Genomic DNA, 13,979 nt, shown 5'->3' with positions numbered 1-13,979 from the left:
CTACAAAATGCATTTTTTTATTCAGCTAATTTCCTCCACACCCAATGTTACTAATATTTGGTGCTGTTGAATTCACATAGGTTGGAGGTGGAGGGAGTGACTTGTACCAAGTAAGCATGTGCCAAGATAATAAAAGGAGGCAATGAAAATAAAATACAATGCAACATTATTCCTAGTGTATGGACAGGATTCAAGTACAGCTGCAACGCTTTGGAGTTTCCTTCCCCTTTCTCACAGTAAGCAATTGCATGTTGTTGTTTTTTCCAATGGTGCACTAACACTGAAAAAAGATGACTCTCAGTCATTCAACATGACATAGTTATCAGTGTAGGAAGGGAGGGTTCAGCAGATTTGTATGGAAATCCATTAAAAATGCACACTTTCAGTGACTGATTCACTTCTCTGTCTCAGGCAAGGCAAAGATGTTTCAAAACATGTTCCTGAATAATTGGAGGGAATAATAAGAGGGAAAATGATTTCAGTGAGCCAGTGAAGAGGGTCAGTCCTTTGCAGTCATTCTCACATGAACACTTGAAAACAAATGTGGATTCCTGCAAGGCTGACTTGGCTTCTCTCATTGCTGCTTGTTCAGGATTTGAAGCATGAGACTTTTAGCGGACTTCTCTTCTCTCCTTTTTCTCTGCTTTTTCAAGGAAGTTGCTGAAGAAACAGTGATGATGACTGCCTCAGACAAAGATCGAAACGGAGTAGACAATCCCATTTTCATAGTAAGTCTGTGTTTTCATTTTAAATCAAATGCCTGCATAATAAGCTTTAATTAAACAAAAATAGGTAATGTGGAAGAGAGAAGTAGACAGACCAAGCAACGTTAGGCTATGCATGCAGTAGGCAGAACTTGGATTTATTGTAAAATTATTATTTTCCTGTTATGGGAACTTTTTAAAATACACTATTAGCATTTTAAGGCTTTTGGAAAGCCTGGTGTGTTGTGAGCACTCCTCTTTCTTTTCCCTGCCCTGCACTCATTACATGCCTTCAACAGGTTCTAAGGCTGCAATCCTTGGCACGCTTACTTGGGAGTAAGTCCCGCTGGACTCTGTGGGTCTTAATCTGTTTCTGAATAAAGTTGCATACTACTGAGCTACATATATAGGGGGGAAAGAATGCATGTGTGCATGCCTGCCTGCCTGGTTGTGTAAGACACAGAGATTGTCTAGTGGCATGGCAGTTCAAGAAAACGTGTTAAATGCTTTCATACAACTTCAAAGAACGGATCATAGCTCAAAGGTAGAGCTTGTTATGTGATCTTGGGACAATGCACTGACAATCTCAAGTTAAAGGTCTCAGAAGGTGCTGGGGAACCTTCTCAGATAGAATGTGCTTTGCCAGAGACCCTAGAGCAGGGGAAGGCAGCCCATTGGACAGCACCTGCCAAGATGCCCTACTCCTCCCACAAGCATTTTTAACAAATTTTCTTACCAGCAGGTGAGACTGCTGTGAAATAGGTTTCTGCTGGTGCTGAAAACTGTGGATTCAAAGGAGTTGTTTAGGTGGGCTCAGACCCCACCTCTGTCTTGTACTGCGTCTTTCAGGCAGGTTACTTGTTCTTTGTCACGCCTCCCATGGCAGCCAGTTTTGTGGTGGTGCCCAGGAAGTTTGTCAAATTGCCAAATGTGCTCACAGCCCAAAAAGGTTGCCCACCTCTGCCCTAGAGAGCCACTACTAGTCCGACACTGGGCTAAATGGACCAACAGTCTAACTCAGAATGGTGAGATTCACATGTCCGCATGTTCAACTTTCTGCCATCTTAAAGCCTACACATTTGTTCTACTGCAAAATTTTATGGGATCTCAAATTGGCTATTTTATGAGATTTTTCTGTTTAGGCTTCCAAAACGAAAACACTTTGCTACCAGCAAGTCCTGTACATCAAGGCCTCCTGCTGTTTGGAAAGAGTCCAAGCAAATAACCAGTTACCAAAAGGATTGCTGAAAATGCACAGCTTGTGTTTTAAGTGTGCTGTATAAACAGTAGCTGCAGTGGTAGCAATAATATTACTGGCTCTTCTCCATGTACCCCCATTATGGGAGGTGTATCCTGTGATCACAAGGGAGGCTACATTTTGTGGTGGAATACCCTCCCTGTAGAACAGGGATGGGGAGCCTCTGGCCATGGGGCAATTTGCCTCACCGGGCCAGAATGCAGGGCCTCGGCTGAGGCCACACCCCTTCAGGGCTGGTGGGGAGAGAGGAAGCCTTGCTATGATCTCTGATCCCCATTGTTATCTCCAATCACTGGTCGGATATAACAGCAGAGATTCCCTTAGTGTGCTGCATGCAAATTGGGAAGGTGAGAACCATGCTAAGTGCTTTGCCTGCCCGGCATCCTCCCCGGTGGGGACAGGCAAAGTAGTCCTGGCCAAGATGCTGGGCTGAAGGAGTGGTCCTTCACCTGGCACCTCGGCCGGGATGGCTTCACTGCACATGGACTTTCCCTGGCTGCAGAAAGCTTGTGTGTGGTGAATCCAGGTCCCCCACTGAGGTGCAGCATGGAGGACCACTCCTCCACCTGGTACCTTGGTCAGGGCAGCTTTACCCACCCTGCATCCTCCCCAGGGCCAGAAGGTTTGGGGCAGGTGTAGCCAGGCCCCATCTGAAGCACCGCTTGGAGAAGCTCCAGACGGCACTTTAACCAGGGGCTGGATGACCTCAGGGGGTGTAGCCCCACCCACAACATCATCCAGCTAGCAGAGTGCTGGGTGGGAGATAATTTGCCCCCCTACCCAATTTCAGTTCCCACCACAGAGGTATGACGCGTCAATCTTTTTGGTGGCAAGTCAAGACTCTTTTATTTGCCCAGGCCTTTTAATTTAGGTATGCTTGTTAGCCTGTTCTAGTTCTGCTGCGCTTCAGTAGTTATTAAGATGGTGATGTTTACTACCGTATTATTGTCATTATTGGCTTTTTTAAAATTTTGTATGTTGTTTAATTGGCTGTGCCTTTGTACACTGCCCTGGTATATTGGTAAGGATGATGGGCAGTTTAGAAATACTTCAGTAAAATAAATTAATGAAGCTGAATAATGGGAGATTCAGGACAGACAAAAGGAAATACTTCCTCACACAGCACATTTTCAAGCTATTTTCAAGCTATGGAATTCACTACCACAAGATGAAGTGACGCACTGGGCTCACTGTGGGTTATTTAACTCATGATGAGCCTCAGCATGTGCCAGGTGCCATTTTGAATATGCAACTCCTATCGGGAGTTTCATATTCAGAATGGTGTCTGGCACGTGCTGTGGCTCATTGTGGGTTAAATAACCCATGACGAGACTGGTGTGTTATGCGAGCCTGGTCACTGACTCAGACCATTCCTCCATTTAACCCAGTATTGTCAGCACTGACTGGCAGCAGCTCTCCAGGGTTTCAGGCAGGAGTTTTTCCTACCTGGAGATGCTGGGGATTGAAGCTGGGACCTTCTGCATGCAAAGCAGGTGCTCTACCACTGGGCCATCCCCCCTCAGTGCCCCCCCCTTTTTACTACATAGCACCTGAGTTCATTATTAGAGGGAGTCATATTAAAGCGCATTCAACAAATACAATGCTTGACTGTCTTTCTCTTTTGTCCCTTATAGCAACGGTGTGAGGTAGATCTTTGGCTTCCCTATTTACACAAGGGAAACTGTCTGAGAACAATAATCAGAGCTGGGAGGGAACAAAAGGCCAACACCCAAGTCCATGTTGCCTCTCAAACCTACTGCATATTTAAGAACCCATCTCTGTTTCTCACGGTTGTGGATCTTAGAGTGCCACTTTCAGCTTTCTTCCTCCTCCCTCATAACTGCCCTTATTATGTGAGAAATAAAAACTGACCTCTTTAGCAGCAGAGCATTCAGCTCAAGCTCATTACCACCTTCATATTTAGAACAGACATTTAGTAGATGCGTTATGCATGACGCACATCATGCTGAGAAGAAAATAAAGGGTATATGAAATATTCTCAGTATATTATTGTGTATGTGTGTGCGCGTGCATGTGTGTGTATGTAAACCTGTGGTGGCAGAGTTGGTTGTCTGCAATTTTTCTATGCTTTTGGATGAAAATGAATTAAATTGTTCTGAAGTGACCTTACTTAAGGAATTAAAACTTACAAGGGCCAGTTGTGCAGATTTACCACCAAAACTGATCCACAGATAACTTGCTTTGATTCCCCCCACCCAACAATCTTGAGCTAGATAGTGACATAAAGACCGGTCAGTACAAAAAGGTACAATAATTTATATATTCCTCCCAGAGAAGCAAATGGTGGTACCCTGTTGTTGCCATCTTCCAGTTCAAACACTACCTGGAACATTATCTCTTGGTTTCCACAGACCGATGATGGAGGGAATTACTGTAACTTCACTGAAGTTGTTGTCACAGTTCCAGACTGTGAAGAAAAGCCGAAAGGCCGCAGCAAAGACTGTAGCAGACTTGCTTACACTGTCACAGATATCCCTCCGTGGTATCTCTGCATCTTCTTGGGAATTCAGGTGAGGCTTGAAAGAACACGTCAGTTGGGTGTTCTTGGCAGGAGTGTGTTGTATGACTAGGTGAACAAAAACACAGCTGAGAGAATTAAATTCTCACAGACTTAAAACCAGCCAATATGTGAGTCAGATATATATTGTAAAACTAAGGCGTCCCAGAGAGTCTTCTTTTTCATTAAATGCCAGATTGACAGAAGCCGAGGCTCTGCTGTCAATGATGGTTTGGATCTCTGACGTGATTGCTGCCCATTTTATTTGACAGCACATCTTCAGCAGCTGGCGAACTTTGCTTTTAGAAAACTTTGTCAGGTCTGTCTAGGCTGACTATGTGACAGGGCTTCCATGCTTTTAATAACTGCACAGAAGGGAGAATTTCAGTTCCATTGCTGCAGAAATATTACAGAAAAGGCTGCACTTGCTGAAATTCTTCCTTCTCACATATAGGAAAGGCACAAGCACCATGCCCTGTACTGATAGTATCCTACCCACTGTCCAGGGTGGCATATGGAGGTGATCCCATTTATCCTCACAAGAACCCTGTTAGATAGGTGGGGCTGTGAGGTAAAGTAACTGGCTTTATAACAGAGTAGGAGTTTGAACCCATGTCTTCCGAGCCTTCTCTCACAGCCAAATATTCGTTATGCTAATTGCATAGCATGTCACTGAGGTGTGTCTCTTTTTTTTTTTTAACTGTAGCATAGCATATGGGTTTATAAAACCTTCCCCCACTGCTCCCTCACAGCTGCTTATAGGGAAAGAAGAATCGGTTGGGAGATCCCATCATGGATCTCCCATGTCGCATCTCATTTAGCACTGAGGCCAAGTTCTCACAAACAGTCAAAATCCCTGCACATAGAAAACTGACTTATCTGGGATGGGGCTCTGGCCTAACTGCTTTCTGAAATGTTTTAGCTTTCTTTGTGGAGGGATTGTTTGTGTGTGGAAACCCAGAAACAAGCTTACCACCTCACCCAAGAATGAGGAACGTAGGAAGCTGTCTTTTATCGAGCCAGACCACTGGTCCATCTAGCCCAGTACTGTCTATGCGGATTGGCAGTGGCTCTCTGGGGTTTTCCCTGCCCTCCTTGGAGGGTTTATTATCAATGGATCCTGCAAGCCATGGTGCCCAGGCTCTGCCCTCAGTGGAAGTGTTTTCCACCTTCTTCACTGGCTTCTGTGCTTGACAAAAATGTTGAGCCCTCCAGCTAGGGAGGTGAGGAGGCTGAGGCAGGGTCCAGTTCTGGTATGTTTAGGCATAGTGAACTTACCACCCTCTATTGAAGCCCATCCCAGCCTCTAGATGGGCTCCCTCTTCCCATCCCCTGCACTCTTCTCGCAGTCTAGGAGAAACCATATAACTGTCAGGAGCACCCTTGCTGCCTTCTGAAATCCTCAAATAGCCAGAATCAACACGCAGACGATAGGGCTCTTTTCCAAGGCTTTATTTCCATTCAACCTAATGACGCTTATAGATGCTAATTGCGTGAGCCTAATGAGGGAAACTTAAGAGAGCTGCCTACCAGGGGTTTCTAGCCTTAGTGAATCCGTTGGTCTCTGTTTGGAGGGAAAAGGTGGGAAGCCTCTGAACTTAAGGGTAGGAGGCGAAAGTCCACCCCTTTCCCATGGGGCATCGGGGCGCATCTGTTGACGTCGTGCCAAGCGGGCTGAGCGCCTCCTCTCGGCGCCCTCCATCTCCTGTTTGTCCCTGCGCCTAGCACCCCGAAGCTCCAGTTGTCCCTCCCCTGCCTGCCAGGGTCGCTACCACTCTCAGGAAAGTGAGCAGGGAGGGGCTCTCCCTCTGGCGACACCTCTGAACAGCGCGCAAGTTCCTCTCCCACGGTTTCTATGTCTTCCTCAGAATCAGAACTGCTTTGGGGCTCTGTGGGCTCTGATCCAACCCTGACATCAGCCCTGGCAGTAAGCCAGTTCAGTTGTCAACATCCATGTGAAATGGAATTCCATAGGCAAGGTCTGACAGGCAACACATATTGCCTTGTTATGCATTTGTATAAGGATCCTCCCACCCCCATATAGGGGTTGCAGAGATCAGGAAACATGCACTGGCCAAGTTTAAGATGATAGGAAAGAGGACCACTGTTAGTGCTAAATTAGAATCAGAATTGGAAGCTGCCTCAAAGGTAATCTAGTCCAACCCTCCTGCCAATGTAGAAAACCCATCCTTACAGCATCCCTAACAGGTGGTCATCTAGCCTCTGTTTAAAAACCTCTAACCAAGGAGAGTCCACCATCTTCCAAGGTGGTCTGTTCCACTGTCAAGCAGCTCACAGTCAAAATCTCCTTTTTGTAATTTGAACCCATTTCTTTGGGTTCTGCACTTTAAAGCAGGGGACCTCAATGAGGTGCATGTGGGCAGCGGTGCCTGTGGGTGCCCAATGTTTAAAAAAATATTATTTATTTATTTTTATTTTTTTAATATATGTACATGGATTGGCATAAAATGCATACAACTTTCTAGCAATTATACATGGGCTTGAACAAAAGTGGACCAAATATCCCATTAAGTTTCCATTTGAAGGTGGTATCTATATGCCACCTGTTCAAATATTGAAAGCATTGTAACGTCTCCAGTCCACTGCATTACAGGAGGTGAGTGTTTATCCTTCTAGTGTTGTAGTATCAGTCTTTTAGCTGTCAAAATGGTGCAGATAATCCATTTAAGCTGTTTGTTAATTTCCATGAAGCACGTAAATAATTTAAAAGCATGTGTACATCAGTGAATGTTCCAGTACAAAATGTATCTGTGTAATAACCTCTCTGAAAAAGAAGCAACGACTGTACACTGCCAAAACATATGTTTAAAAGGAGCATTAGCTGTATTTCACCACCAGCAATTAGCTCAATTAGACAATCGCTTATTAAAGAGATGTAGCAGTGTCCAATAGACACAAAGCAGAAGTTTTTGTTGAACAGGATGCAGCCTAAGATCCATGGGTGCGACAGGTAGATGCCAAAGCAGCAATCCACTGATTAGGCATTTTGTGGTGGTGACCACAGCAGTTTCTCAAATTCCCAAATATGCCCATGGGTCCAAACAGTCTGGGGACCCCTGCTCTAAAGCAACAGACAAAAAATATGTTCCATTGTCTGTGCGACATCCCTTCCACCTGAGGGTTCCACTCTGCACTTTTTGCAGTATGCCAACCTTTGGAGTAGTAGAGAGGGGGATTCACACTTGTTCATCTCAGTACAGTTTCTAGCACTGTAATATTGCACTATTCAGTCCTAAAGGAAATCAACCCTGACTGCTCATTGGAAGAACAGATACTGAAACTGAAGCTCAAATATTTTGGCCACCTAATGCGAAGAGAAAACTCACTGGAAAAGACCCTGATGCTGGGAAAGATTGAAGGCAAAAGGAGAAGGGGATGGCAGAGGATGAGATGGCTAGATAGCATCACCAATGCAATGAATATGAACTTGAGCACGCTCTGGGAAAGAGCGGAGGACAGGAAGGCCTGGCGTGCTATGGTCCATGGGGTCACGAAGAGTCGGACACGACTTAACGACTGAACAACAACAATATTGCACTATATTGTGAGAGCCAGTGTGGTGTAATGGCTAGTGTCAGGGTTGGATCGGAGCCCATAGAGCCCCAAAGCAGTTCTGATTCTGAGGAAGAGATAGAAACCATGGGAGAGGAACCCGCGCGCTGTTCAGAGGCACCGCCAGAGGGAGACCCCCTCCCTGCTCACATTCCTGAGAGTGGTAGTGACCCTGGCAGGCAGGGGGAGGGACAACTGGAGCTTCGAGACGCTAGGCGCCGGCGTAGGGACAAGTGGGAGGTGGAGGGCCCTGAGAGGAGGCGCTCAACCCGCTCGGCATGACGTCAACAGCTGCGCCCCGATGCCCCACGGGAAAGGGGTGGACTTTCACCTCCCAGCCCTTAAGTTCAGAGGCTTCCTGCCTTTACCCTCCAAACAGAGATCAATTGATTCAATAAGGCTAGAAACCCCTAGTAGGCAGCTCTCTTAAGTTTCCCTCATTAGGGTCATGCATTAGGTCATGGCCTGTCTTGTCCACTATTTTACTTTCCTCTGACTTTCATTTTTCTCTCGGGTTCATAGCACTACCTGACTGCGCTTGGAGGTCTCGTTGCCATTCCTCTCATCCTCTCCAAATCGCTTTGCCTGGAGCACGATACCCTGTCGCAGAGTCACCTCATCAGCACCATCTTTTTCGTCTCGGGGATCTGCACCCTCCTTCAGGTCTTCTTTGGAGTCAGGTAGAGATGTACCTCTGGGAACATAACACTACGTTTGCAAGAGACACCATTCACAAGGGATTGAGATGGATGTGGTGTAGCATCACTGTTAGTAATAAAATCAACAGAAACAGTATCTGCTGATTTCATAATTGGATCAGGGTCTTAGAAAGCAGAATGAAATGATAATGGAAATTCTCGTGTGTGTATGTGTGTGTGTATGCATATATGTAGATATGGACTACCCAGCAGAGCATTACAATCTCACCAGCTGATACTCAAAGTTACCGTAGTTGTATTGTGTTCCTTGGGATATAAATAAAGGGGTATGAATACTGAATTATTTTCTTTTAAATGCTAGTCATGAAGTGTAAGTTGATTAATACAAAAAGGAATATGTAGATGTTTGGGGTATTTTTCCTATTCTTCTTCATCATCTCTATGCATCACACATACAGGCTCTGCACCTGTTCAGAGCCTCAGTTTGGGAAGCTTCTATAGCTGAGGAAGTTTTGGTGGGAACCCTTCCCCCACCATCCCAGTATGCATGTCCCTAGTGGGTTCCTGCTTATTCCCTCATTTCTCTTTTGACCGCCCTTGCATGCTCATCGTTTTTGCTGTTAAGCAGATTTTTTTAACAAAAAGCTAAGGTTTTCTTCTTTCTTTCTCCTTTTTTACTTCAAAGTATTTCTCTCCGTCTCCTTATATTTTAGTTCCTTTTATTTTTTTGTGACTCTTGCGATCGCCCTCACAGGTGTATGGCCCTCAACGCCCCCTTTCGACAGTGCACCCGCTGCAGGGCAAAGCTGCCGCCCTCAGATGGGCACTCCCTCTGCCTGTTGTGCTTTGGTGAAGGGCACTTCATTGAGGCTTGTCCTCACTGCAAAGCCTTCTTGAAGCAAGGGAGAAGAAACAGGTCAGATTGGCTAAAGAAACAGTGAAATAGTTAATCCGCTGACAGCTTCAGGAAACACAGGAAATCTTATCTGGTGTTCTTAATTCATGCTAAGCCTTTGGTGGATGTTGCAAAGTGGAGGCAGGATGCCACCCTCCTTCTGGCAGTCATTGACAGCGTTTGCATGACACGCCAACCCATTGTCAGTGACAAGCCATAGTGGGTTGTGGTGTTGTGTGAACCCGGACCAATTCCCGCAGGGTAGCTTGTGCATGGGCAGCAAGTCACTCTAACAATGCATGGCTTGTTCTTAGGGTTGGACCCATGATGGGTTGGAGTGTCGTCCAAACCTGGCACTGCCAACCCCTTGTGGGCTGTGGGCATTGGTGAGCGAGCCACTGGGCAAGAGTGGCGGAAACCCCTGCCGCTCTTGCTGAGCAGTCTTGGCCGTGAACAAGCAACAGCCCCTCCAACACTGGCCAAGCACTCATTTGAGGGGACTTGGTGGCGGAACCCATCTTCTCTGCCGGTCGTGGTTCCTGGCTTTTTAGTTTTATTTTTGCATTCAGGCATTTGCTCAAAAACAGGGCTGAAATTATATATAAATCCCCACTTACAAATGACCCCCTTTTTTGCTCCCTTTCTCAGTAACCGTGGCTATATGTGGCAGCTGTCAAAGGAGCTGTCAGATGTTGCCACAAGTTAGTGTGAAGGGGACCAAAAAGAGGGTGGCATGTAGATATCTGTGAAAAAGAGTCTCTGTGAAAAAGACATGCTAGGGACTCAGGAAAGTGGGAATTTGAAGCAGGACACCCCCAAGAGTTAGAGGAATACTTTAAACCCTGGGGATCACCCTGCTAAGGGGGTGATCTGCACCCCTTTTCCCCACCTGTCAATTGTCAAAGACTGTAAAATCAGCCTGTATATGGTCTCCTCTTGTCAGTTACCTTGTATATTTGACAGCTGAAACATACCAGGTATCAGACAAGGCGAGTCTATATATTTTGGACAGTCGGAGTTGCATGCTTAAGCAACTCCCAAAATGCAACAAAATAAATAAATAAGCAGGACATCTGCACACATTGCCGGAGCTAAAAAAATAATACAAAATATATATTTCGGCCCAGTTTTTGCACAAATGCACAACACAAAACAAAATACCAAAAAATGGGAACTGTGCTTGGGATCACGGTTCCTGCAGTGAATGGGACTTGGTGGCAGACGAGACAGGTTCTGATGCTAAGTCCCTGGGCTATGTGCCAGGAACAGCAGGAGGACTGAGGGGGAAGGAGGGGGAGAACAACCCATGGTGAGCCCGTTTGTCTGTCGGGCTCACCATGGGTTGTTCGGGTGACAACCTACACTGTGTGGCTTATTTAACAGGGTGGGGTGTTGTGTCATGCAAACTTGACCATTAAGAGTTGTGTCACTCCTCTGTCACACAGCTTATATCCACCAGATGAATCAATGGACCCACAATTGTAGCAAAAAGCAGATAAAACTTAGGATAAGAATATGTTTTATATGCTAAAAATGTAGGTACATTTACACCAAACTAAACTTGCTGTGGCAAGTGAAAGCACAAAGTCTCGAGTTGATATAGGACCATTTATGTCTTGAAAGTGCAACCAGCTGTGTTAACATCCAATACAATTAAATGCAAGAAATTCTTATGTAACAAGGATAAATAGAACATAGACATAGCACTGCTGTGAACACAGAGTCAAGTGATAATATGCAATTAGCTGTCTTCAGGAATGCAAAATGATGTAACATCTACTATACAGAAATGGGTATAGTTAAAAAATGTGTCATTTTAACAAATAATAATAATAATAATAATAGTAAACATAAGTAATTTATGTCTACCCTGCAAGTATAATTACAATTAAAAATGTCTCTTGATGATAATGGTTAACAATAGTAAATATGCTCATACAAGAATGGATTCAGTTAATAAATACAACTTTTAAACAAATGATAATAACAGTAAGCAATAGTAAGATATCTGATGACAACTCTGGAATTTAATGCCATTTCTGTGCTTCATCAGAAGAATGAAACTATTGCTTATATGTAATCAATATGTAGCCAGATTGTATTCCCTTCAAACACCATGCCCAGTTTTGAAGAAAGAAGATAGAGAGGCAAAGATAACTCTCACAAGAGCCTAAAGCAGATATTAATACTACTACTAATAAATTTACTTATACCTTAGATTGTTACGTGAGAAATTGGAGAGGAATTTTTGAGACAATTGATTGGAATGCTTCAATTACCATTTGTCAGAAGCTGTGTAAACTCCAAAGAAAGAAATATTTCTATTGTCCTAAGATAACAAAATAACAAGGCAAACATTTACAATACATGACTGATTACAGTCACTTGAGGCTTGCTAAATGTTAGCATCCAGAAGTTTTAGTCTTACCAAGTATATTCCCAAGTATATTCCCCAATTGTGAGTGTGTGGGTGGGGCGGGAGGGAGGGAGGGAATAGTTAAACTTAAATCTCTTTGTTCCTTGGTTCTGGGCCAATATCCTCCCCTCCCCATGCAGCTTTTTAGAAAGAAATGTAAAGAGACAGGAATGCCAGTCATTGATTTCCAAAATCTCATCCAGTTTGGTCCTTAGACAGACATGAAAACAATGCCAAGGACTATCTAGCTTAATCCTGGCTGATGTAGGAATAATCCAGTGATTAACATTCCCTGTGCTACATAATAGAAAAAGAACAGTATCAACTCTTAATATTCTGGATCATTAGCTTTTTGCAGGGAGCATACTGTGTTGTGGTTCACCTTGTCGTTGTACTTCTGTGGACTTTGACCTTGCTGGATGGGTTATATGTTGGCTTGATTGGGGTGAAAGCACTAATCCTTGACCCCTTGGTCCTTTTCTACCACCCATAGCCCCTGCATAGCTGGGGTGTAATTAGATTGATGATCTCACGAAGGATTGCCTAATGTGCCACGGCAAAAGCCAGTGAGATGTGGCAGTTAGAATTTCCAGAGGAAGCATTTTCTCTCTATCCATTTGGTGAAAGTTTGAAGTAATATATGTAGTTTGATATTAAAAACAACAACAACAACAACAACTTTCTGCCTCTGAGCGGCTTTTCCTTATTTAAAAAAACAAAAGCTCTCAAATTGACTTTTTAAAAATACACAAATATATTTACTGTCTCCAGTAACAGTTTCATTTTACTCCTTTTGGCACAAACATTAGTACCTCATTGGCACAAACTTTCCTCTAATTAGGGTGCAATCCTATGCATGTTTAGACAGAAAAAAGTCCTAAAATTCCCAGGATGCCCCAGCCAGCCATAGCTGGGGCATGCTGGGAGTTGGACGACTTCTTTCTGTCTAAACATGCCTAGGATTGCGTCCTTAGTCCCTTTTCCAGGTTATTGCCCTGTCCCTTTCCCCTCATTATTATAGAGCCCTTTTCTTTGTTTCTTTTCATGCCAATTTTGTGAGGAAACACATTCAACTGAGGGCTGCTTCACACACACGTAACACTCATGTTTGCTGCAGATGCGCTGTTCTTTCCTGCAACAAATACCAATATGCCTAGGCCTCTAAACTCCTGTGCTTGACCACAGCGAAGCCTTCATTGGGCTGTGGCTCCCTGAAAGGTGTGCCTGGCATTTGAAGGGTGCATACCTGTCTTTCTCATGGGATGTGTTTGCTGCAGGAACCATTAATGTAACACCAGTGCACCTGTGGCGAACATGGTTGGTGTGGAAAGCGGGTAACCAGTTATAGCAAAGGGGCCTTGAGTGTTCTTGCTTGTAAAGTACAATTTCTGCATTATTATAGAAAAAATAATAATCCCAAGCCTATGATCTTGTGAGAAGAAAGCATGCATGTGCACAGATTAGTGCCGACTCAAGGAGAGGCAAGCTTAAATGAAATGAAATAAATTTAACATGGAGTGCTGGAGCTAGTGCAAAAGCTGCTTCACCAGCTTCAGGGTCCAGTTTTGGTGAAGGTTCTTATCATGAGACTCTCTGGAAGGATGGGCCATGTGCAGTTTTGTATGCATCTTTGTTCTTGGCTCTCTCTTGAAGGACGGGCTGCAGGAGAGGAAGCAAAACAAACCATTTCTCAAAAAACGCGGTGTTTGTTTTCTGAACAGTGAAACTCTCTCTGAACAAGGCAGGGATTCTACTTTGTTCAGAATAAAGCAAGATCCTAATTTATTTAAGAGTTCATCCCCTGACCCCTCCCGGCAGCTTTTCGACTTCACAATGACGCTTTTGATTCTGCTGTGGGCTGGTGAGCACTGTCCAGAACTGCTCAGTTAAATCTCCTCAGAGAAGCACGTGGATAAGTTATGTGGAATAAAGCTGCATTTTAGTAATAACAGTGCA

At 44.4% G+C, this 13,979-nt stretch overlaps 1 protein-coding gene across 1 annotated transcript in view; it reads left to right on the top strand.

Annotated features, from left to right (window-relative positions):
• Positions 1-677: 677 nt before the first annotated feature.
• Positions 678-13,979, top strand: part of LOC146339753 (solute carrier family 23 member 1-like) — a 47,317-nt gene continuing 34,015 nt past the window's right edge. Inside the window, exons 1-3 of the mRNA XM_084810127.1 lie at positions 678-728; positions 4,335-4,493; positions 8,576-8,733. Coding sequence (XP_084666253.1) covers positions 678-728; positions 4,335-4,493; positions 8,576-8,733 — 368 coding nt within the window. The remainder of the gene's footprint in view (positions 729-4,334; positions 4,494-8,575; positions 8,734-13,979) is intronic.

This window comes from Heloderma suspectum, chromosome 7 (genome assembly GCF_057233095.1).
Source record: "Heloderma suspectum isolate Gila_16-S chromosome 7, 16-S_ref, whole genome shotgun sequence".
NCBI lineage: Eukaryota > Metazoa > Chordata > Lepidosauria > Squamata > Helodermatidae > Heloderma > Heloderma suspectum.
This window is presented reverse-complemented; position numbering and strand designations above follow the sequence as displayed.